The 18,033-nt window shown below is 32.0% G+C and overlaps 2 protein-coding genes across 2 annotated transcripts; one reads left to right on the top strand and one right to left on the bottom strand.

The window, feature by feature from the left end:
• Positions 1 to 6,352: 6,352 nt before the first annotated feature.
• LOC113394410 (eukaryotic translation initiation factor 3 subunit H) lies at positions 6,353 to 9,620 on the bottom strand. The gene is made up of 5 exons (XM_026631717.2): positions 9,415 to 9,620; positions 8,481 to 8,698; positions 8,074 to 8,233; positions 7,680 to 7,884; positions 6,353 to 6,779 (listed from the first exon to the last, which is right to left on the bottom strand). Exons 1-5 carry the CDS (start codon positions 9,490 to 9,492, stop codon positions 6,427 to 6,429), a joined length of 1,014 nt encoding a protein of 337 aa, XP_026487502.1. The 5' UTR covers positions 9,493 to 9,620; the 3' UTR covers positions 6,353 to 6,426.
• A 40-nt stretch (positions 9,621 to 9,660) lies between these two features.
• On the top strand, positions 9,661 to 18,014 carry LOC113394398 (alsin). The gene is made up of 9 exons (XM_026631697.2): positions 9,661 to 12,996; positions 13,074 to 13,405; positions 13,476 to 13,690; positions 13,779 to 14,115; positions 14,365 to 14,624; positions 15,372 to 15,548; positions 16,001 to 16,185; positions 16,666 to 16,829; positions 17,138 to 18,014. Exons 1-9 carry the CDS (start codon positions 9,924 to 9,926, stop codon positions 17,183 to 17,185), a joined length of 4,791 nt encoding a protein of 1,596 aa, XP_026487482.2. The 5' UTR covers positions 9,661 to 9,923; the 3' UTR covers positions 17,186 to 18,014.
• The last annotated feature ends 19 nt before the right edge of the window (positions 18,015 to 18,033 follow it).

Genomic DNA, 18,033 nt, shown 5'->3' with positions numbered 1-18,033 from the left:
ATACAGTTAGCTTTACATTTAATTCAACACTATGACATGACTTCAAAAGATCTTTTATGAGCTTACTTGAATAAAGAACATTTTAATTTTGATTTATTAACAAGGACTAGAAAAACATACTATATTTTATACCTTCAAATAACAGGCGATCATCTACATAATATATTCTATATGTGACATAATATCGAATGTTTTAAAAGTTAACAATAAAAATAAGAAAATAATAAATAAATATTTTCAAAAACCGTCGTCGTAATTCATAGTAGAAGATTAAAATTTGTCACCCATTATAAAGTCGTAGAGAGACGATTGTGGGTAGGTCTTCTCACTAAATAAGATAGCAAATTCCTATCAGGGTCGATGAATGTGCACTTCGTGTGATTTATACCTCGGCTCGCGATTATTGTGCCAGTTATCACTTTATAACTGGCAGATTTATGGAATAAATTCTCTCTACGGGTTTCTAAGATCACGAATTTTAGTTATACTAAAGGAACGTGTTAATACGTAATATGTTGTTTACGAATAAAACTATACATTTTTGCATAATTCAATTTCACTTTCGAATAGTATTTTTTAAACAAAGATATAATTTTAAAGCTAATTAAAATTTAAAACGGGTGATACTCCGGAGAGCAACTAACTACTTGTATGTACATAATGATATTATAATATTATATTCTCCGAAAGACGCTTGATCTTTTGGTAAATCTTTTATATATAGGCTTATCGTTAGTAGTATTTATAAATATAGATTTTATAAAATTTACTTTAAAAATTACATTAATATATGTATAATGTAACTGGAGTACACATTTTCTACATTATTTTTTTTTTGTGTAGAGTGCTAAGCGAATGACGTCTGTCTATAAAGTAAATAATTTATGTTTCACTGTTTATTTCTGACATAAAACATGTCAGGCCGTTCATCGTATCATGCGTAAATTGTACGTAAAAAAATCTTTGCAATATTTTACACGATGTTTATTAAAAATACATATTTTAAAATTAAAAAGGCGTGCGAGGTAGCGGTCGCAATCTAGTGTTACGTATATTGACGAAGAGTCGTAAATAAATGACGCGGTAGGGCTGATCAGCTCTGAGTCCAACTGGACCGCATCTGGTACGTAATTTAATTAAAAAATTCACAGAAAACGAGCGGCGCGCAGAAGCAATCTTCCAAATTGCACCGAGGACCGGCAGCCTAAATATTATTTTTGCCTCCTTAATCGTATATTTTGAAATTAACCCATGCCTGGTAATAACTGTAATATCCAAGCTTTTGATTAAATCCACCAAAACCAATACTTAAATGTTATCAAAGTTGTGTTATCGATTTCTGAAGGTCAGTCCATTTTATCAGTTGTGGACTCAGAACCTCCTCTTTTGTGTCCCTCCTAACAAAGTTCTCATTTAGTCACTAATTTTGATATAATTTAGCAATTTCATAAAATAAAAAATATATATTGAACATCAAAACTGGAAATGACCATCGACCAGAAGAGTTATTAATTAGTTGCTGTTTTAAATAAATAAAATACGCTAAAGTTTCGATAAAAAAAACAAAAATCTTCTTCTGCATGTTCATCGTTGGTCAATTAAAGTAGAAAAAAAATGTATAAAGTGTAAATAAAAAATAAAAACTATTAAGTATATTACTATCCGTTTCTGAACTACTTTCCATTAACATAAAATACTCGATTTCATTCTTAATAAGCATATAATGCCAATTGATTGCTGTATTTACAGCACATTACGAGTTCCCGCCATTTTTTAGCGGCGCCATTTCCCGCGCACTTGTCTCTGGGTAGCTGTAATTTGAGCGATTATGGCTGGCAACACTTTATGCCGCATTTGCATAATAAAATTACCAGAGGCCAACAGTGTGGTATCATCACGACACAAAAAATATGAGCGAGTAGAAGACTTGATCACTTATGGTATTAATCGCAAAAGTTACTTGACTTTAATAATAAATCGACTCCAGCTGTTTAAGCCGTTATTCTTTAATTGAATGATGCGATATTAATTCAAATAAATTTACGCGCTACTAGTATTCTCTATATAATTAAATTTATATAATACATATTACTTTATAATATTTCTGTTATATTACTTTGTTTTGAAAATATCTTAATTATATAAAAAATATTATTTTGTCTTTAATCTACCCATAGACTATTTTATTCTAAACCTACTTGATGCAAAATGATAAATTGTCTATTTAAAGTACTTTTATGAAGTGTATGTACTAAACCATTTATTTTATCATATTCCTTTAATCATTTCAATTAATTATAAATATTTTGCTTTATCATATTTTTAACTATCAAGTAATAAAAAATATGATCCACAAATATCTGTACATCGTTGACATTTATTTTATAATTTAACCCTGTAATGCCGATCTGTATCTGCAACAGCCGACGGCATAGTAAAGGTCTCCTCTCCTATTAAGGAGAAGAAATATATAAATAATGTAATTAAATTATCAGTTCATTTGCAGTATATTATCCAGAATACTTCGTGTCTAGAATTATAGCGCGGCCTCCATTAATTGTCTTTGAACCTAAATTAGCCTAATTATACCGGTTGTCTGCATATTATAGTTCAAGATATGCTATAAAGGGCATTGTTTTCAGAGTAGTTAAATTATCTTTATTATGATAATGGAGGACATTCAACTTTATCAGATAGCACTATCTGACAATCGTCGGACTTGACATTCCTCTAAAATCTATATGAATCATCAATTGGAATCAATTACATTCCAACCTGTAAATTATCACGGCTGGGCGAAAGACTGTTCTATACTTAAGAGTTTAAATGAAAGAGCGGTTCTTTGATGTGACAGTATTTAGTTTAAAACGTGCAGGTACAGGTGAATTATGAACACGAATTAAACTAATACTATGTGATACTTCATCGCAATCGTCATCCACTTAACATTCACATAGCCTTTGGACCACCTGGGATCTAATTGACTCACGCACTCGTCGAATTTACTAACAATTTGTAATTTAATACTATTCTGTAAGAAGTCACCTTTGAAATGTTGAAAATTGTCTAACGGTGATAGCCAATGGTTATCTTGATTCACCTACCATTAAACGTTACAATCATACCTAGTTAATATCTCATATTACTTTTTGACATTTCACGATTGCGTTCTGCCGTCTGCGGTTTGTTTCGAGTTTTTTTTGTAAGAATAGTCCCCAAACCGAAGCTTATCTGTCTATCGATGGTCCACCTTTTATTTTGCGCGAGTTTCACTTGTAGGCGAAATCTTAAATCGAACATATCGAATGTGACATCTGTAACGAATCAAGAATAAGGCTTTGGCTTAATCTTCCATTTCAAGCCTTAAGTGTAGAAGAACTAAAATTGCAATTCCTATTTTTTATTTACTAATGATAAACATAATATTTTTTACAAAACACTAAAAGTGTAAAAATTCATTAGTCTTACTCGTATTTTGCAAGTTGGGTGAATAATTGGTTGGACATGTGATGTATCAACCGTTTCTATTACTTAAAGTATCATTTTATGGTTATCAATATTAGATCGGAATTAAATTAAATTACAGGTATTAATATTCCAACTTTATGAATTTAACTTTACAAATATAGTCGTGTTATTTAAGAATAAGCCTTGAGTCACGTTAAACAATTATATAATTTGCGACATAAAACAAACCATAGCATAAATGCTAAAGAAGTGCTTTAAATTACAGCTATTGTAAAATTTACTAAGTGTACCTACGTCATCCAACCCTGTCATGTACATAATAAATAATATATAAAACATAAAGTTGTTTCCTTTTTTATTAGCTTAGAATTAAGATTATTTGCGTAGCTGTTGAGTAATTTCACTCTAGTTCCAGCCCAAATTTTATAACTTAAAATTATAAATAATTTAAGTATGTAAAAGATATCATGACGAATGAGCAAATCACTTTTTGAATAGAGATGCGTTTGTCTGTATACTAAACATAGACTTTTAAACTAAAGTATAAAGACTTCATTATTATCCCTTCTATAACATGAAAGACATAGGTACCTACATGATTTTTGATATATAAATAGACTAAACGTTCCGCATGGGCTCACATACGTTTAATTTTTATTTTTGTTTATAAAGGCAGGAATAGAAATGCTTATTACAATAGCCTCATTAGTCTAGTATTAAAGTAGAAATCTAGAAGTTAGTAGTTTACCTCGAAAGCACATAAAGCCATTGGTTCTGCGCCTGATGCTCTCCTCGAGTCCGATTACCGTCCAGGCAAACAGATAATGAAGGAATAGAGAGTGCATTTATGTACTAGTGCACATTATTTTATATCAGATGTATTTTTTAAGAATCCGATTTCGGCCACCGGGACATTACCAACAATAACTAAGAATAAAAAATAAAATTATTTTCTGCAAAATACATTTACAGACATAAAGTCACAGTTACAATTAAGTTGGAATAGGTATAAACGCAAGATGGAGTCCTAAAATTATACCCAAATTAGACATATTCACGTAACGCATAATCTTTGCGGTTACTTCATAATTGCGGTTCATAGTGATTATTATCAACTTTTCAAATTGGTCACGAAAGTCACCTGGACCTTCAGACATCTTATTTCCTTTCTTTGATAGCTTTATTAACTGAAAATTGTCTCATAAATAATACATATTAAGGTCGGACGTAGTCACGTCACACGCAATATTAATATTTAAATGTTAAGCGCGCATGTTATTTAGTGATTGATTATAAATATCGATTTTTAATTAAAACTAGTTTGAATAACGTATATTTCGAAAAAAAATCGATTATAAATGAATAGCGACCATAATCTCGTCAGCTTATTAATGTAATGCTATTCTGCAATTGCTATTTAACTTTTATAGGCGCAATGTAAAAAAAAATATCGTATCAACTTTTATAGAAAGGTACCGTGGTGTATTGAACACATCTGCGTCCTCCCATAAAGGGTGCAGACGTGATATTATGTTGTGTGATTGCGTAAGCAATTTATAGATATGCAATAGCAACTATCACGGTTGATTTGTTGGCATTTATTGAAGAGTTCCGTCGCCTGTCTCCGAAACTCATCATCAGATCTTTACAAAATTTAAATTGATTTTCATTTTCATTTCGTAACAAACTTTTTCAAACAAAAAAAATTCAAATCCGGTATATCCCCGAACATGCATAAAATATATATATTTATATATACATATGTATATATCCCTTTTTCAAAGTAGGTTTATTACTTTCTTATATCCAATATTTATAAATTTAAATCAAAAATTTCTTTGATGATTTTTGAACTTCTATCAGGGCTGTTAAAAATAAAAGATTTTTATTCTGCTTTTTTATACTAAAAAAAATGTAAATTTATGTTTGCGTACGCATATTTTTTATAATTTACATGTCAATTCAATGTCATATTAAAATATTCTGCACATTCAACTATAAACGATATTCATATAATACAATTTTTATAAGTATTAAAAGGTCAGAAAATTGCGTAATTTAGGAGTAGGACAAATTGCCCTCAATTATACAGGGGCGGCATCGAACTTGGCCGGGATAAAGCAATTTGAGGTAATCAAGGGACAATCCACCATCGCCATTAACTTTGTCGGCACTAGCTCTGTAACGCTTACCCGGAAAGAACATTGTGGGACCATGTTATAAAGATGAAATTAGCCTAATTAAGCAATTATGTAATACTACAGATGCAGTAAACAAGAAAAAGGTTTATTTCCTCTCTTATTTAATGAGAGGTATGATAATGTAAGGCTTACCTAAGAAATTTTGCAAATTATTAAGGACGCGAGAATAGGAACACAATATTAACCTTCAATTGAGATATTGTAGGCTTTATACAATACTTCCTTTTTGTTGAAAATTAAATTAAACTGTTGACGTTAAAAAAATAATTGGGAAACTAAATATAGCACGCACCTTTTTAAAAACAGGTATCTTGAATTAATTATTTTTGAAATATAAATAATTAGAATATTGTATTACTGAAATATATTATCATAAAAATAGCATGTTGCGAAATAGTTATACAATTTCTGTACTATTAAGTTTTATTTTATGTAATATGTTTGCTTAGAACTTAACATACTTGTAAGGTACTAAGTGGAATTCATATGGTTGAACTTATGAATGGATATAGGCTTTATTTATTTTTTATTATAACTGGATTTTTGTATATTTTCAAAAGTTAATGATATGTGCTAACTTTTGTTTATGTACATAATAAGCAACGAGAAACTAAATTGAACTCAAAATATTATTAAATGGCAACACTATTTTAATATTGTATTAAAAAATATAGAAAAACACATTTAATTTTGATATAGGTTTAATAAAAACCGGGAATTTACACAGTTCACAATTTAATACCAATCAAAACATAATCTAATTGTTCTGTTTCGCTTCCTTAGCATTCTGGAGTGCTTGAGTCAGATACAACTTAGCCAGACTCTGAGAACAGAACTGACTTATATGTGCACTGTATGTGTTAATTTGACCAGCCACAATCATAGGATTAAGCCTTGGTGGAACCGTGTGTGGTTTGAACAATTTATTGACATCTTCCTCTGGTAGAGGTGCCTCGTCTTTGGCAGCACGAGCAGCATTCTCTTGAGCCCGCTTAAGCAGCCAACGGTGCTTGTCTTGCTGCTGGCGGACTACTAACTGCTGGTAGCGGTTGAATTTAATGGCTTCCTGGTTTAATTCATCAACACGTTCCATCAAACTCCTTAATTGACCTGTAAATCAAAAACACAAATATCATACATAACTTTTTCAAAATTAATTAATATAAAGTTAGTGCAGTTTTAGTGTAGGTTTTAATTTTTAAATTAACCATATATTAAGTATTGTCGTGTTCGAGTTTGAATTGTGAGCCAGTCTTTGTACAGGGACAAGGTACATCACATGTTCGATGCCATGATTGGCATAGTGCATTCATGTACACACAAATGATTCAAATAATTTAGATGATTATTTTGAGATTAAGCAAAAATAATCCGAGTTAGTAATCAATTTTCGAGAATCATCAAATCGACATATTCTATCCCTGCTGCCTCTGTTAGCTACCACAATCGAGAGTTTTCGTACAGGAAATTATTGGATGTCTCATCATAATGAAGCAAGAAACATTAGCTTGATAGTAATCAAGTGCAAAAATAGACTATGGATCCTGAACTATATATATTATTTATATATGTTTATATGAAATTGAATGCATACAGTCTAGTTACTTTCATCAGAACCCTAGCGATTGTCAATGACAATGATGACATCGACTTCTATTACTATAGATAAGATTGACATTTTTAGTACTCATGTTTCTAAGTGAAATTACAAGATAAGTGGTGGTCTCAGTTTAATATTTAATCAATACAAATATAGACTTTTATGCAAACCTTCAATTTCTTAATTTAGGCTTAAAAACTAAAGTTTTCAATTTAGATTAAAATCATAATAGATACAGCAATAAAATATTGAATTCATTGTAGGATTATTTGTGGCAAAGCAAATATGTAAACAACAGATAAGTAGAATTAACAATGCATACAAATAAAATTGAATGCCAATTATTTATAAACTTTCTTAGAAATTTAAGAATAAAGTATATAGCATAAAATAAGACAAAAATATATTACCTTCAAGCACTGACGCAGTTCCCAGATCCAAGAACTTGGAGCCTTCCTCCTCAGGGATCATCTCAGAGAGCTCTGACATCATAATGTTCGTCAGAGGCGAGTTGCGGATTACAATTGGCACCTCAATGAATAGGCTCTCATAACCAATCTTTAAATTACGTAATGCTTCTGGTGTGTAATCTCTCTCCTTGTACATTGCTATAGCCTTGAAATATAGAAAATAATATTATTATTTAGTATAAATTAATATTGTAATTATAATTTCAGTAAAAACACTAAAGAAATGTAATCATATAATTGTGATTTTTTTATAAAAAAATGTTACATTCAAACCTACAAATTATAATGACAATATCATTTGTATCTATTACTTTACTTGAATATGTACACTTACTTGCGGAGTTAGACGGTAAGCTTTTAAAGTCAAGAATCCTCTAGCTGACTTCTTGGTGTCGTAGATAACGACAACACTCTCCTCAATCGATGTCTGATAGTGGTACTGTGACTCCAATAGCGATTGGCTCAGAAAGTTGCCCACATCTGCACTCTGGTACCTAAAATTGAAATTAACATTCTTCTATTAATTCTATAAACAAAAACAGCCCAGTGACATATATAATTTTTAAATAATATACTATTTAATTTACACATTTTCATAATTGTGCTTCAGTATTTTATGCGAAATGTTCTGTAAAATGTACTATAAATACAATTAATTATTATAAATTCAACTTTTATGGTGATCTTACATTATATTTAAAAAAATATAATTTTATACCTCATAATTTAATTGTTACTTACCAACCCACATGAAAATGATCAACATTGACACGACGGAGTCTCCGCATCATATCCAGCTGGTATTCTTCCTCGTCCATTGTATCATCATGTTTTGGGAATGGGAAGCAGTTGGTGATCTCTAAGCGGTTTTCCACTACTAACCCAAGAAGAGCCCCTTGGGCCACTTCCATGTTACTATATGACTCCTCATGACAGTGCTTCACTATCTTCATCACCGCCTTTAATAAAATAATTCAAATAAATATATTTTTTAAGAATATTACATTTTGCTTTGGAAGCAAGTGTTTCTAGCTGAAATACAATTGTTCTGAAATTTATATCCATTAATAAGTATGCTTCTCTTGAAAATGATAATGTAATGATTTGAAGATTTTTAGGGTCGATTTGATCATGTGACTGCTCAATCATTTTATGATTTTAATGAACACAAAGTTAAACATTTATGAGCATATTTTTAACTATTATTATTTAATATAAAAAGAGTAAAAATATATTTAAAACAATATCTGAAATATCATCACAAAACTTTTTTAAGCAAAACATCACACACCCATAACTGTTAATAAAGGTCAATCAACCGTTGAAACATAACAAACATATAACTTCGAATAGTAGAAAGTGAGGTGAGCATCTCAAAACAGTTCATGAGTCATGTCTCCACAGGTAAATAAACGAATTTGGGGTGCATTATAACCTATACAAAAAGAACATATTACGATCGATATTTTAATGAATATATGAATCCATACATTAATTATAGTAAGACATGATTACGTTATTAAAAAAACATTATTTCTTAATAAAGGAACTGGTGAAACATCTTAGAATAAGCCAAATTTATAGCTAACATGACGCGTCAACAGATTTAAATGAATGCTTTGTGAAGTAAATATGTTCATAATTTCACTACACACAGTAAAATCTTATCATTTACCAATCCATCGCACTGCACATAAGTAATCGCAGCTTCATTTTCTGGAACGCGTCTAGATGCTCCACCGCGACTCGCCATTTTTTAGGAGAAAAAGGCGAATTGAACACTTGTGCAGCACGAGCTTGACAGCTCTACTTTATAAATAATTTCTGCTTTGAATACAGATTATTTCAGACATTCGAATACTCGTCCAACCATTTACAAACTGACATATAGAAACTTGATGATTACTTCTGACAATTTAAATCAGCTGTCAAACCTCTAACGTCAACCCATTCCTAGTATTCGAAATTAATCATTACCAATTTTGCATAATAAATAAAATATTATTATCGAACGTTTTCCTGAATCAATTTGTCTTTCATATATCAATAATACAATAGTGATCTTGTATAAGATTGTCACTTCATTATGAACATGACTTTTGTTGTGAGAAAATAAATAATCGCCTTAATTGGTCATAATGATCCGCCTAGTTTCAGTCAAAGGAAGGAGAAAGTGTTCATAAAATGAGTCAACATAAGTTCTGGAGAGGTATAACAACATTAAATATACCCTCTTTGCAACAGGTACCTGATAAGATTGTTAAACTTTGTTCTTTGGACACAGATTTCATTGTTCTTGGAAGTGACCATGGCCTTTATTATTGCACTGTTTTGGAAGAAAATTTAAGTTTTAAAAAAATTAGCGGTATATCAGCCATAGACATATCGTACCACAATGATATCTTATATATTATTGATGTACATGGACGCCTCTACAAAACAAACTCTTGTTTTAAAAACAAAGAAGAAATTGTTGTTAAAGAGGAATCAAAGTGTTGCCCTCATGGCTTTAAAAGTACTAGTTTTAAAGTAAAATTTAGAAATGTAGTGACAAGTGATTTTGGGCAACTATTTATTAGCAGTGATGGACATCTCTGGGGCTCTGGTGTAATGCCTCAAATAGCATTAGAAACTAATAGTATTAAGAAAGTCCCATTCTTTGAGGGAAGGACAGTATACAGTGCTTCTGTAGGTCAAGATTTTGCTGCTGTGATAGCAAGAAAAAATGTTAGAAACTCTGGCAACTGTGATACAGATAGTGAAAATGATGATGAAGAAGTGTTTGCATCTAATTGCTCACAATGTCAAACAATTATAGGGCTGGCTTCACCTGCCTCAGTTCCTTCTTTATCTGAAACTTGTCCCCTCGGAGTACACATAAGTAAGTCTAGTGAAGATTCGAGTAGCACAACCGCTCCTCAGACTGATGTTCATGTTGATGCTCAAAGTCTTACAGAAGATTCAAGTCCTTCTTCTGAAGAGTCCAAAGTCGAAAAACCTGATGCCATACAATATGTAAATAATAATTTAGATACAGATAATGAAGTACAAGTAGAAAATGTTGATGATGATGATGATAGAGAAAATACTGAGAATGATCATAATAATACAGAAAAAATAAATAATATATTTATTAACACTGACGCTGCAAGACAGTTTTTAAGTAGACAACTGTCTTGGGTATCGGCAGGGGAAGATTATTTAGTAGAATATACAGAGAAACCTACAAGAATAATTAAAGAAAATGTTTCCAATCTTACAAATTTTGTTTATGAAGGCGTTAAAACAGTTGGTGACAAAGTAGCTACTTTATCTAGACATGTAAGTGGTAGTAGTGACAACAATGAAACAGTTGAAATTTTGAACCGTAACTTCAGTGAAGAAGTAAATTCACTTATGTACAGCTGTATTTCTAACAAATTTGAAGATCTTCAATTTTCAACAAGTACAATTAGTAGTGAAAAAGAGTTTGAGACAGCTAGAAAGAATGAGAATCTCAAAAACATGTCAAAACTTGGTAAAAATATATTAGCAACTGAGCTGTGGACTTGGGGTGACATATCACATGGACAATTAGGTATAGGTGATACGGTAAAGAGAATCAAACCAATGATAGTTATGAGTTTATCCGGTTTTGGCTTGCAAAAGGTATCTTGTGGTAAATGGCATTGCAGTGCATTAACTTTAGATGGCAGACTTTTTATGTGGGGCTACAATCATTTCAATCAAGTTAGCTTTGATACAAGAGAAGATAAAAGTAGTCCTAAACAATTTACAGAGAATTCTGATAGTGACCGTATCAGAGACATGATAGCTACTGATAACCACACCCTTGCCTACACACACAATGAAAACATTTTCTATATGGGTAAACATCTAGATGGATTTACTGACAGTGTTGTAAATTTAAATAAGAAAAATGATGAAATTTCTAATGAAAAGGATAAAAATTGTCAAAGCAATGTCAATGAAACTCAAAGTCTTGGCAATAAAGCCGAAAATTTGTGCTATCATTGGAGGGTACTGTCTTCTGGCAACATTAGTTACTGTTCTGTAGAGAAATCCACAATATGCCCAGAATTTCAAAACTTGTCTATTGCTCAAAGATATCTAGAAGAAATGCTTTTAATATATCATTCACTAGTAAAGCCTTTTCTCAAAAAGAGCAAAGCAATAACTACACATTCCAATGTATATGAAACAGTTTGTGATATGTTTAGTGACATATTAAATATAACTGCTTTGAATGTTCTATCAACTTGGCAATATGCTGAGAAGCACATAAACGAATGTGATATTTCATTAATAAAAAATTTAGAAGAATTTATTTATTTATATAGAAAGTATTATATAAGTATAAGCAATTTAATTGTTATTGGTGGTTTCGCTCATATTAACAATATTGTTGATGTTCCATCAAGTATCTATAATTTATTTAGTGATCAATTACCTACGAATAAGCAGAAAAATAATAAAAAGACATTGGAAGCTGTTGTTTCCTTAGCATTTGTGCAACCATTGACAAGATTAAGCTCTTACAAATGTATATCGCAGTCACTATTACGTCATAAAACAAAAAGAAAAAAAGCCGAACACAGAGCGATTGTAGAGGAAAAAATAGCCAAAGTTGTTTCATCATTAGATATTCTAATAGAAGACCAAGACAAGAAAAGAAAAGAAGCCGATGTGACTAAATTATTTTGGGAAACAATTGGAAAAAGTTTAGATTTGTATAGAATGCCTGAGAGACGATTGATCAGGGAATCAAAATCACGACCTTTAAATTTAGTGAATCCGGGGCGATTCAGCAGCCATTGGTTCATTCTATTTAATGATTTATTCGTCCATGTAAGCGGAAGTACACCAAACGTCCATCCATTAGAAACATTATGGGTTGAAGCCGTCCCAAACAGTGACTCCTTACAAAATGCATTACAGCTTACAACTCCAGAAGAAACAATATGTGTTACTACTACTTCTGAAGAAGAAAAAACCGAATGGTTACATTCTATAAATTCATCGATTCGAACAGTTTTAAATAAAGAATCAACATTCAAACCTCCAGCTATTAGGACAGCCAGTTATACATTTTCTAATAAGGCAGCATTTTACAAAGATGCCAAATACAATGGACGATGGCTAGATGGTAAAATTCATGGTAGTGGTAAAATTGAATGGCCAGATGGCAAGTTTTACGTTGGACAGTTTCAAATGAATGCTCTATGTGGTCACGGAAAAATGGAAATCCCTGGAGTAGGTAATACAAACTTTTCAATCGATTTATTATCCTTACATATAGTTCTATGAGTTAAGAATTTTTTTTTTTTGTTTTAGGAATTTATGAAGGTCAATGGAAAGACAATCTGCAAAATGGCTATGGTGTTCTGAAATATACATCTGGTGATATATACGAGGGATACTTTAAAGATGGTCAACCTCATGGTCATGGGATTAAAAAACAGGGTGATTTTACTACATCTACAGCTACAATATACACTGGGGAATGGGTCGTCGGCGTCAGACATGGCTACGGCGTCATGGACGATATTGGTAAAGGAGAAAAATACCTTGGTAATTGGAGCGACAACAAAAAACATGGCTGTGGTCTTATTGTGACCTTGGATGGAATTTACTATGAAGGATTATTTACGCAGGATATATTGACTGTACGTTTTATCATTTTTAACTATATAGTATTAATTTAATAATATATCTAATTATGTTAATTCTTCGCAGGGTCACGGAGTTATGGTTTTCGAAGATGGAACTCATTATGAGGGCGAGTTCAGATCAGCCGGCGTATTTTCAGGAAAGGGTGTGTTGACCTTCTCAAGTGGCGATAAAATTGAAGGTTCTCTCAGCGGAGCTTGGACAGAAGGTGTGAAAATATCAAATGGAGTCATGCACCTAAATGTGTCTAATCCTGTTCTTCCAGACAATTCAAAACCGAAGTAAGTATTCAATTTATTAAATGTGTGGGCTTATACATTCAATGTTGATGAAATAATCGTTATATTATATTTTGTGTCTTAATTTTAGCTCATTTGGCAAATTAAGTGTAGTACCAAATCAGAAATGGAACGCAATATTTCGACAATGTTTTCAATGCATGGGTGTATCTGAAACCGTTCTAACTCCAAACGGTAATCATTTATCGAATGGTACGTCCGCTGTAACAGATAACATGAAAATATGGCAAAATGTCGCAGTTGCCATATCTTGTTCTCATAAAGAGAAACATTCCAATCTTTCTGCAAAAAAATCTAAAGGGTCCGATTTGGAAAAGTCAGTAGATTGCTTAGAAGTCATACCACAGTTTGGTCAGAAAACGCTGGCTTTGAATGATTACATGGAATTAAAACAATATTTATATAATGTAAGTATGTTATCTTGACAAAATATTAAGATATAAAACCAATTTTGTTATCTTTTAGGTCATTGACGAGTCCTTAAGTTTTATGGAGCAAATATTAAAATTTACAGCGATATACTTTTTTTATTACAATAGAATAATTTCCACTTTTAATTAAAAGAGAATAATTAATACTTCATTATTATTTTTTACCTTAAATTTCGATGCAGTAAAAAAAAAAGTAAACTGAAAAAACTATTTTGTCATTTCCAGGCTTGTGAATCCGCACATCATCCTCTGGGACAACTCGTCTTAAGTCTAACTAACGCCTTCAACACAACCTATGGTGGTGTCCGCGTTCATCCACTTCTGTTAAGTCATGCTGTCAAAGAATTGAAAAGCATTACTTCAAGACTTTACCAAGTTGTTCGACTTTTGTTTCCAGCGTTACCATCAGAAGGCACAGATATTGTGTTGCCTTATAAGACTAAGGAGGATCCAGACGATAATGAAGAAAGCAATCCGATAGATGGGTAATTTCATAATTATTAGAATTTATTTTTATCCGACTTAAAAAAAGAGGTTCTCCGTATGACCCGTATGTATCTTAAAGTGGTTAGGTTGAGAGATAGACAATGAAAAGCTTCAATGAAAAACAGCAAATGACCAATAACTGTTATCGTGTCTATGTATTATTTTCACCATCATATTCCGTTTACTTGGTGGTATGGCTTTGTGCAAGCCCGTCTGGGTAGATACGACACTCATTAGATATTCTACCGCCAAACAGCAGTACTCAGTATTGTTGTGTTCCGGTTTGAAGGTTGAGTTAGCCTGTGTAACTACAGGCACAAGGGACATAACATCTTAATTCCCAAATTGAGTGGCGCATTAGCGATGTAAAGAATGGTTAATATTTCTTACAGCGCCATTGTCTATGGGCGATGGTGACCACTTACCATGGCTCATTTGCTCGTCCGCAAACCTATACCATAAATATAATAATATTAACATGGCATCATATTTTAACGCCAGGTTCGTTTTTCTTAAAAAAATATAGATTGTTTAAAACAATGATATTTTCTTGATGTATCTCATCGAATGGCTCGTGTGACGTCGTTGAATATTTGAAAAAATTACACGTTCGATGAAAAATTATAAACAGTGGTGTACCTTACAGTGTTTTTGTTTGGACGAAGGTGACCCGTCGGAGCCATTTTTAGACTTAATAAAACCTCTTAATATTCTTAAACTCTGTCCTTTATATTGTGAATTTTCAGTGAGGTAGTATCAGCAGCATCACTATTGCAGCCGACATTATTGCCTAGAGTACATCCGGCTTTGTTCGTGTTGTACGCCTTGCACAACAAACGAGAGGACGATCTGTACTGGAGGAGACTCCTCAAATGGAACAAACAGCCTGACATAACACTTATGGCTTTCCTAGGAATTGACCAGTAAGTTGAGATGAACATAAAATATTACTTATTCAGGTTAAATGATGTAAGAACTCTCTTAAATTCATAATGACCAGAAACATCTATGATCTAAGGTATACGCTTCGACTTGAAGTAGAATATTATATTTTAAAGTACAAGGTTTATCTAACTATAAAATTAAATTGTTAAATTGTGAAGCTCCCTTGCATTAGTAGAGCTAAAAGTAACCGGAAAATATATTATAAATTTTACTCCGTATTTATGTTAGTTATCATTTCCATATAATGTGTGTCAATTTATATCAGAGTAAACGGATAAAAGATGTTAAACTTTCACATAACTATTTAAAGTTGTTTTTTCACTGACAAGCGAAGAAATAATTGCTTACAGTCTTTCCTTTTATTTGTTGAGCTTTCATAATATTCCATTACATTAGTTACTAATCAAGTAATCTTTGATGTTGTTTATAGAAAATTTTGGTCAACCAACCAGAACCATCAATCTTCCCCACCTTTCTCCCCTATGAAAGAACAACTGTTCAATGAAGCCGTGGAGACCCTCCAGCAATTGAAGACCACCTTTTCCCCCATAGAAAAACTCCTCGTCATACGAAGTACTTTCCAAAAAATGACGACGGCCGTGCAACAGGAATTAGGTAAATATTGAAATATCTACTTTTTCAATTAAAATTTTTAACTTATTAGTTGTATTCTACATGAAGTAATATAGAATAATATAAACAAGGCCGGCTTAGGGAAGGGATCATACAAAATATATTAGGTCTCAATGTACTTAAAGATCTTTTAACGCGCTACGCGCTCGAATGTAGGTGTCGCCCTCCCGCCATGAGGGCGCCGCGCCCGGACTGGTTGATACACGTAACGCCTCCAGCGCCATTCCTTGGCGACAATTATCGGCGTAGACCTCTATTTCGACGACGTTGCCGAGATTAATAAAGATCATGCTCGGTAACTACTGGTGCTGAGAGTATATGGCCTCCTTCCGCGAAAACATGTCGCAGGAGGAGGTCGCAGAGCCGGTCGATCAATTATCAACAAACTGTTATTAATTGATTTATAATTCATCTATGTGTATTGATAGTATTAATACATTTATTATTTATCCATTTCACCAGGTCAGCATTATCTATGGAGTATGGACGAACTCTTTCCCGTCTTCCATTTTGTGGTCGTCCGAGCTCGCATTCTGCAACTCGGTTCCGAAATACACTTTGTGGAGGATTTCCTGGAACCTGGTATGCAGCACGGCGAGTTGGGACTCATGTTTACAACGTTAAAGGTAAATTCGTTATATAACATTATATCATTTTGTAAATATTACAAGCTATTTTTTTTCTCATTTGCTCGGTGGTAGGTCTTAGTGCAAGCCGGTCTGGATTATTAAAATCTATGACCTACTCATCATTATTTCTACCGCCAAACAGTAATTCTTAGTATTGTTATGTACCAGTTTAAAGTGTCAATATATATGGATAGTGGTGACCACATTCCATCAGGTCGTCCATTGTCGCCCATAAAATAATATATTTCTACGTTTAAATAATGGATCACTTGTATTTATTAATTCATTTTGTTTCTCAATTACAGGCTTGTTACTTTCAAATTCTACAAGAGAAGATGTCTATCAACTCTTAGTATAATTATTATAAGTAAATCGAATAAAATATTGATCTCGCAATAAACGTAAGGTGCGCTTTAAGGCATGGAATTTCGCTAGATGATGCTATGTGTTCGTGTTTTTGTCGTTTTAAATGATAATATTCAAATTTTAAAAAAGTATTCAATATATATATTATTTAAATATATAGAGTGTTAGTAGTATTTGGTCCTACAGTTGTAAGTCGCAACTTGGTCTAACTATATTTTGATACTAATTGAATAGAATACAGCAGAAACGACTCATTCATTTAGCGCATAGACAAGAATACATTATTAATTAGATTGTCAATACGTTCCTACTCAAGGGATGAGATTTTCTGTAACAAACATAATTAAAGTGACTCAAATCGACAGAGCGTATTGGAAGCGTATAATGAGTCCACCTGTCTATAAGAAATAGTATTTGAAGACTATTTTAATAATGTGGACAATTATATAGATGCCATATTTTTTGTTAAATATATAACATGCTATTTAGCAACATCCTTGTTATAATTAGGTGTTTTGAAATAAATACTATGTTTGAAGTCACGCGAAACTACGCGCGCCCAACATATGTGTATATATTTGAACAAACTTTAAAGAAAGAGCAATGTTTGACCCACCTTCGTAAACTTTTCAATAGCAACTAATTATTTGTTATATTTTAATTAATGTTGTTATTTATTGAATAACAAATCTTTATTGGTCGGAACTTTTTAATTCCAAAAATAAAAGAAATTCTTGCAAACTTAATGAAATTTTATTCAAACCTAAATGAAAAAGATTTTCATATATTTGAAATGATGACAACTTTTAAGTTTTGACGATAATTATGTACTTTT

The sequence above is a fragment of the Vanessa tameamea genome, chromosome 4 (genome assembly GCF_037043105.1).
Source record: "Vanessa tameamea isolate UH-Manoa-2023 chromosome 4, ilVanTame1 primary haplotype, whole genome shotgun sequence".
Classification (NCBI taxonomy): Eukaryota; Metazoa; Arthropoda; class Insecta; order Lepidoptera; family Nymphalidae; genus Vanessa; species Vanessa tameamea.
Note: the sequence above shows the minus strand (reverse complement) of the source record. Positions and strands in the feature narration are given on the sequence as shown.

Excerpts from the sequence above, each read along its gene's own strand:
- LOC113394410 (XM_026631717.2), bottom strand. The coding sequence starts at position 9,492 with ATGGCGAGTCGCGGTGGAGCATCTAGACGCGTTCCAGAAAATGAAGCT. Across the intron at positions 8,699-9,414 it reads ATGTGCAGTGCGATGGATTG|GCGGTGATGAAGATAGTGAA; the intron begins GTAAATGATAAG and ends ATTTTATTAAAG. Across the intron at positions 7,885-8,073 it reads CTTACCGTCTAACTCCGCAA|GCTATAGCAATGTACAAGGA; the intron begins GTAAGTGTACAT and ends CTATATTTCAAG.
- LOC113394398 (XM_026631697.2), top strand. The coding sequence starts at position 9,924 with ATGAGTCAACATAAGTTCTGGAGAGGTATAACAACATTAAATATACCC. Across the intron at positions 13,691-13,778 it reads CCAGACAATTCAAAACCGAA|CTCATTTGGCAAATTAAGTG; the intron begins GTAAGTATTCAA and ends TCTTAATTTTAG. Across the intron at positions 15,549-16,000 it reads GCTTTCCTAGGAATTGACCA|AAAATTTTGGTCAACCAACC; the intron begins GTAAGTTGAGAT and ends TGTTGTTTATAG.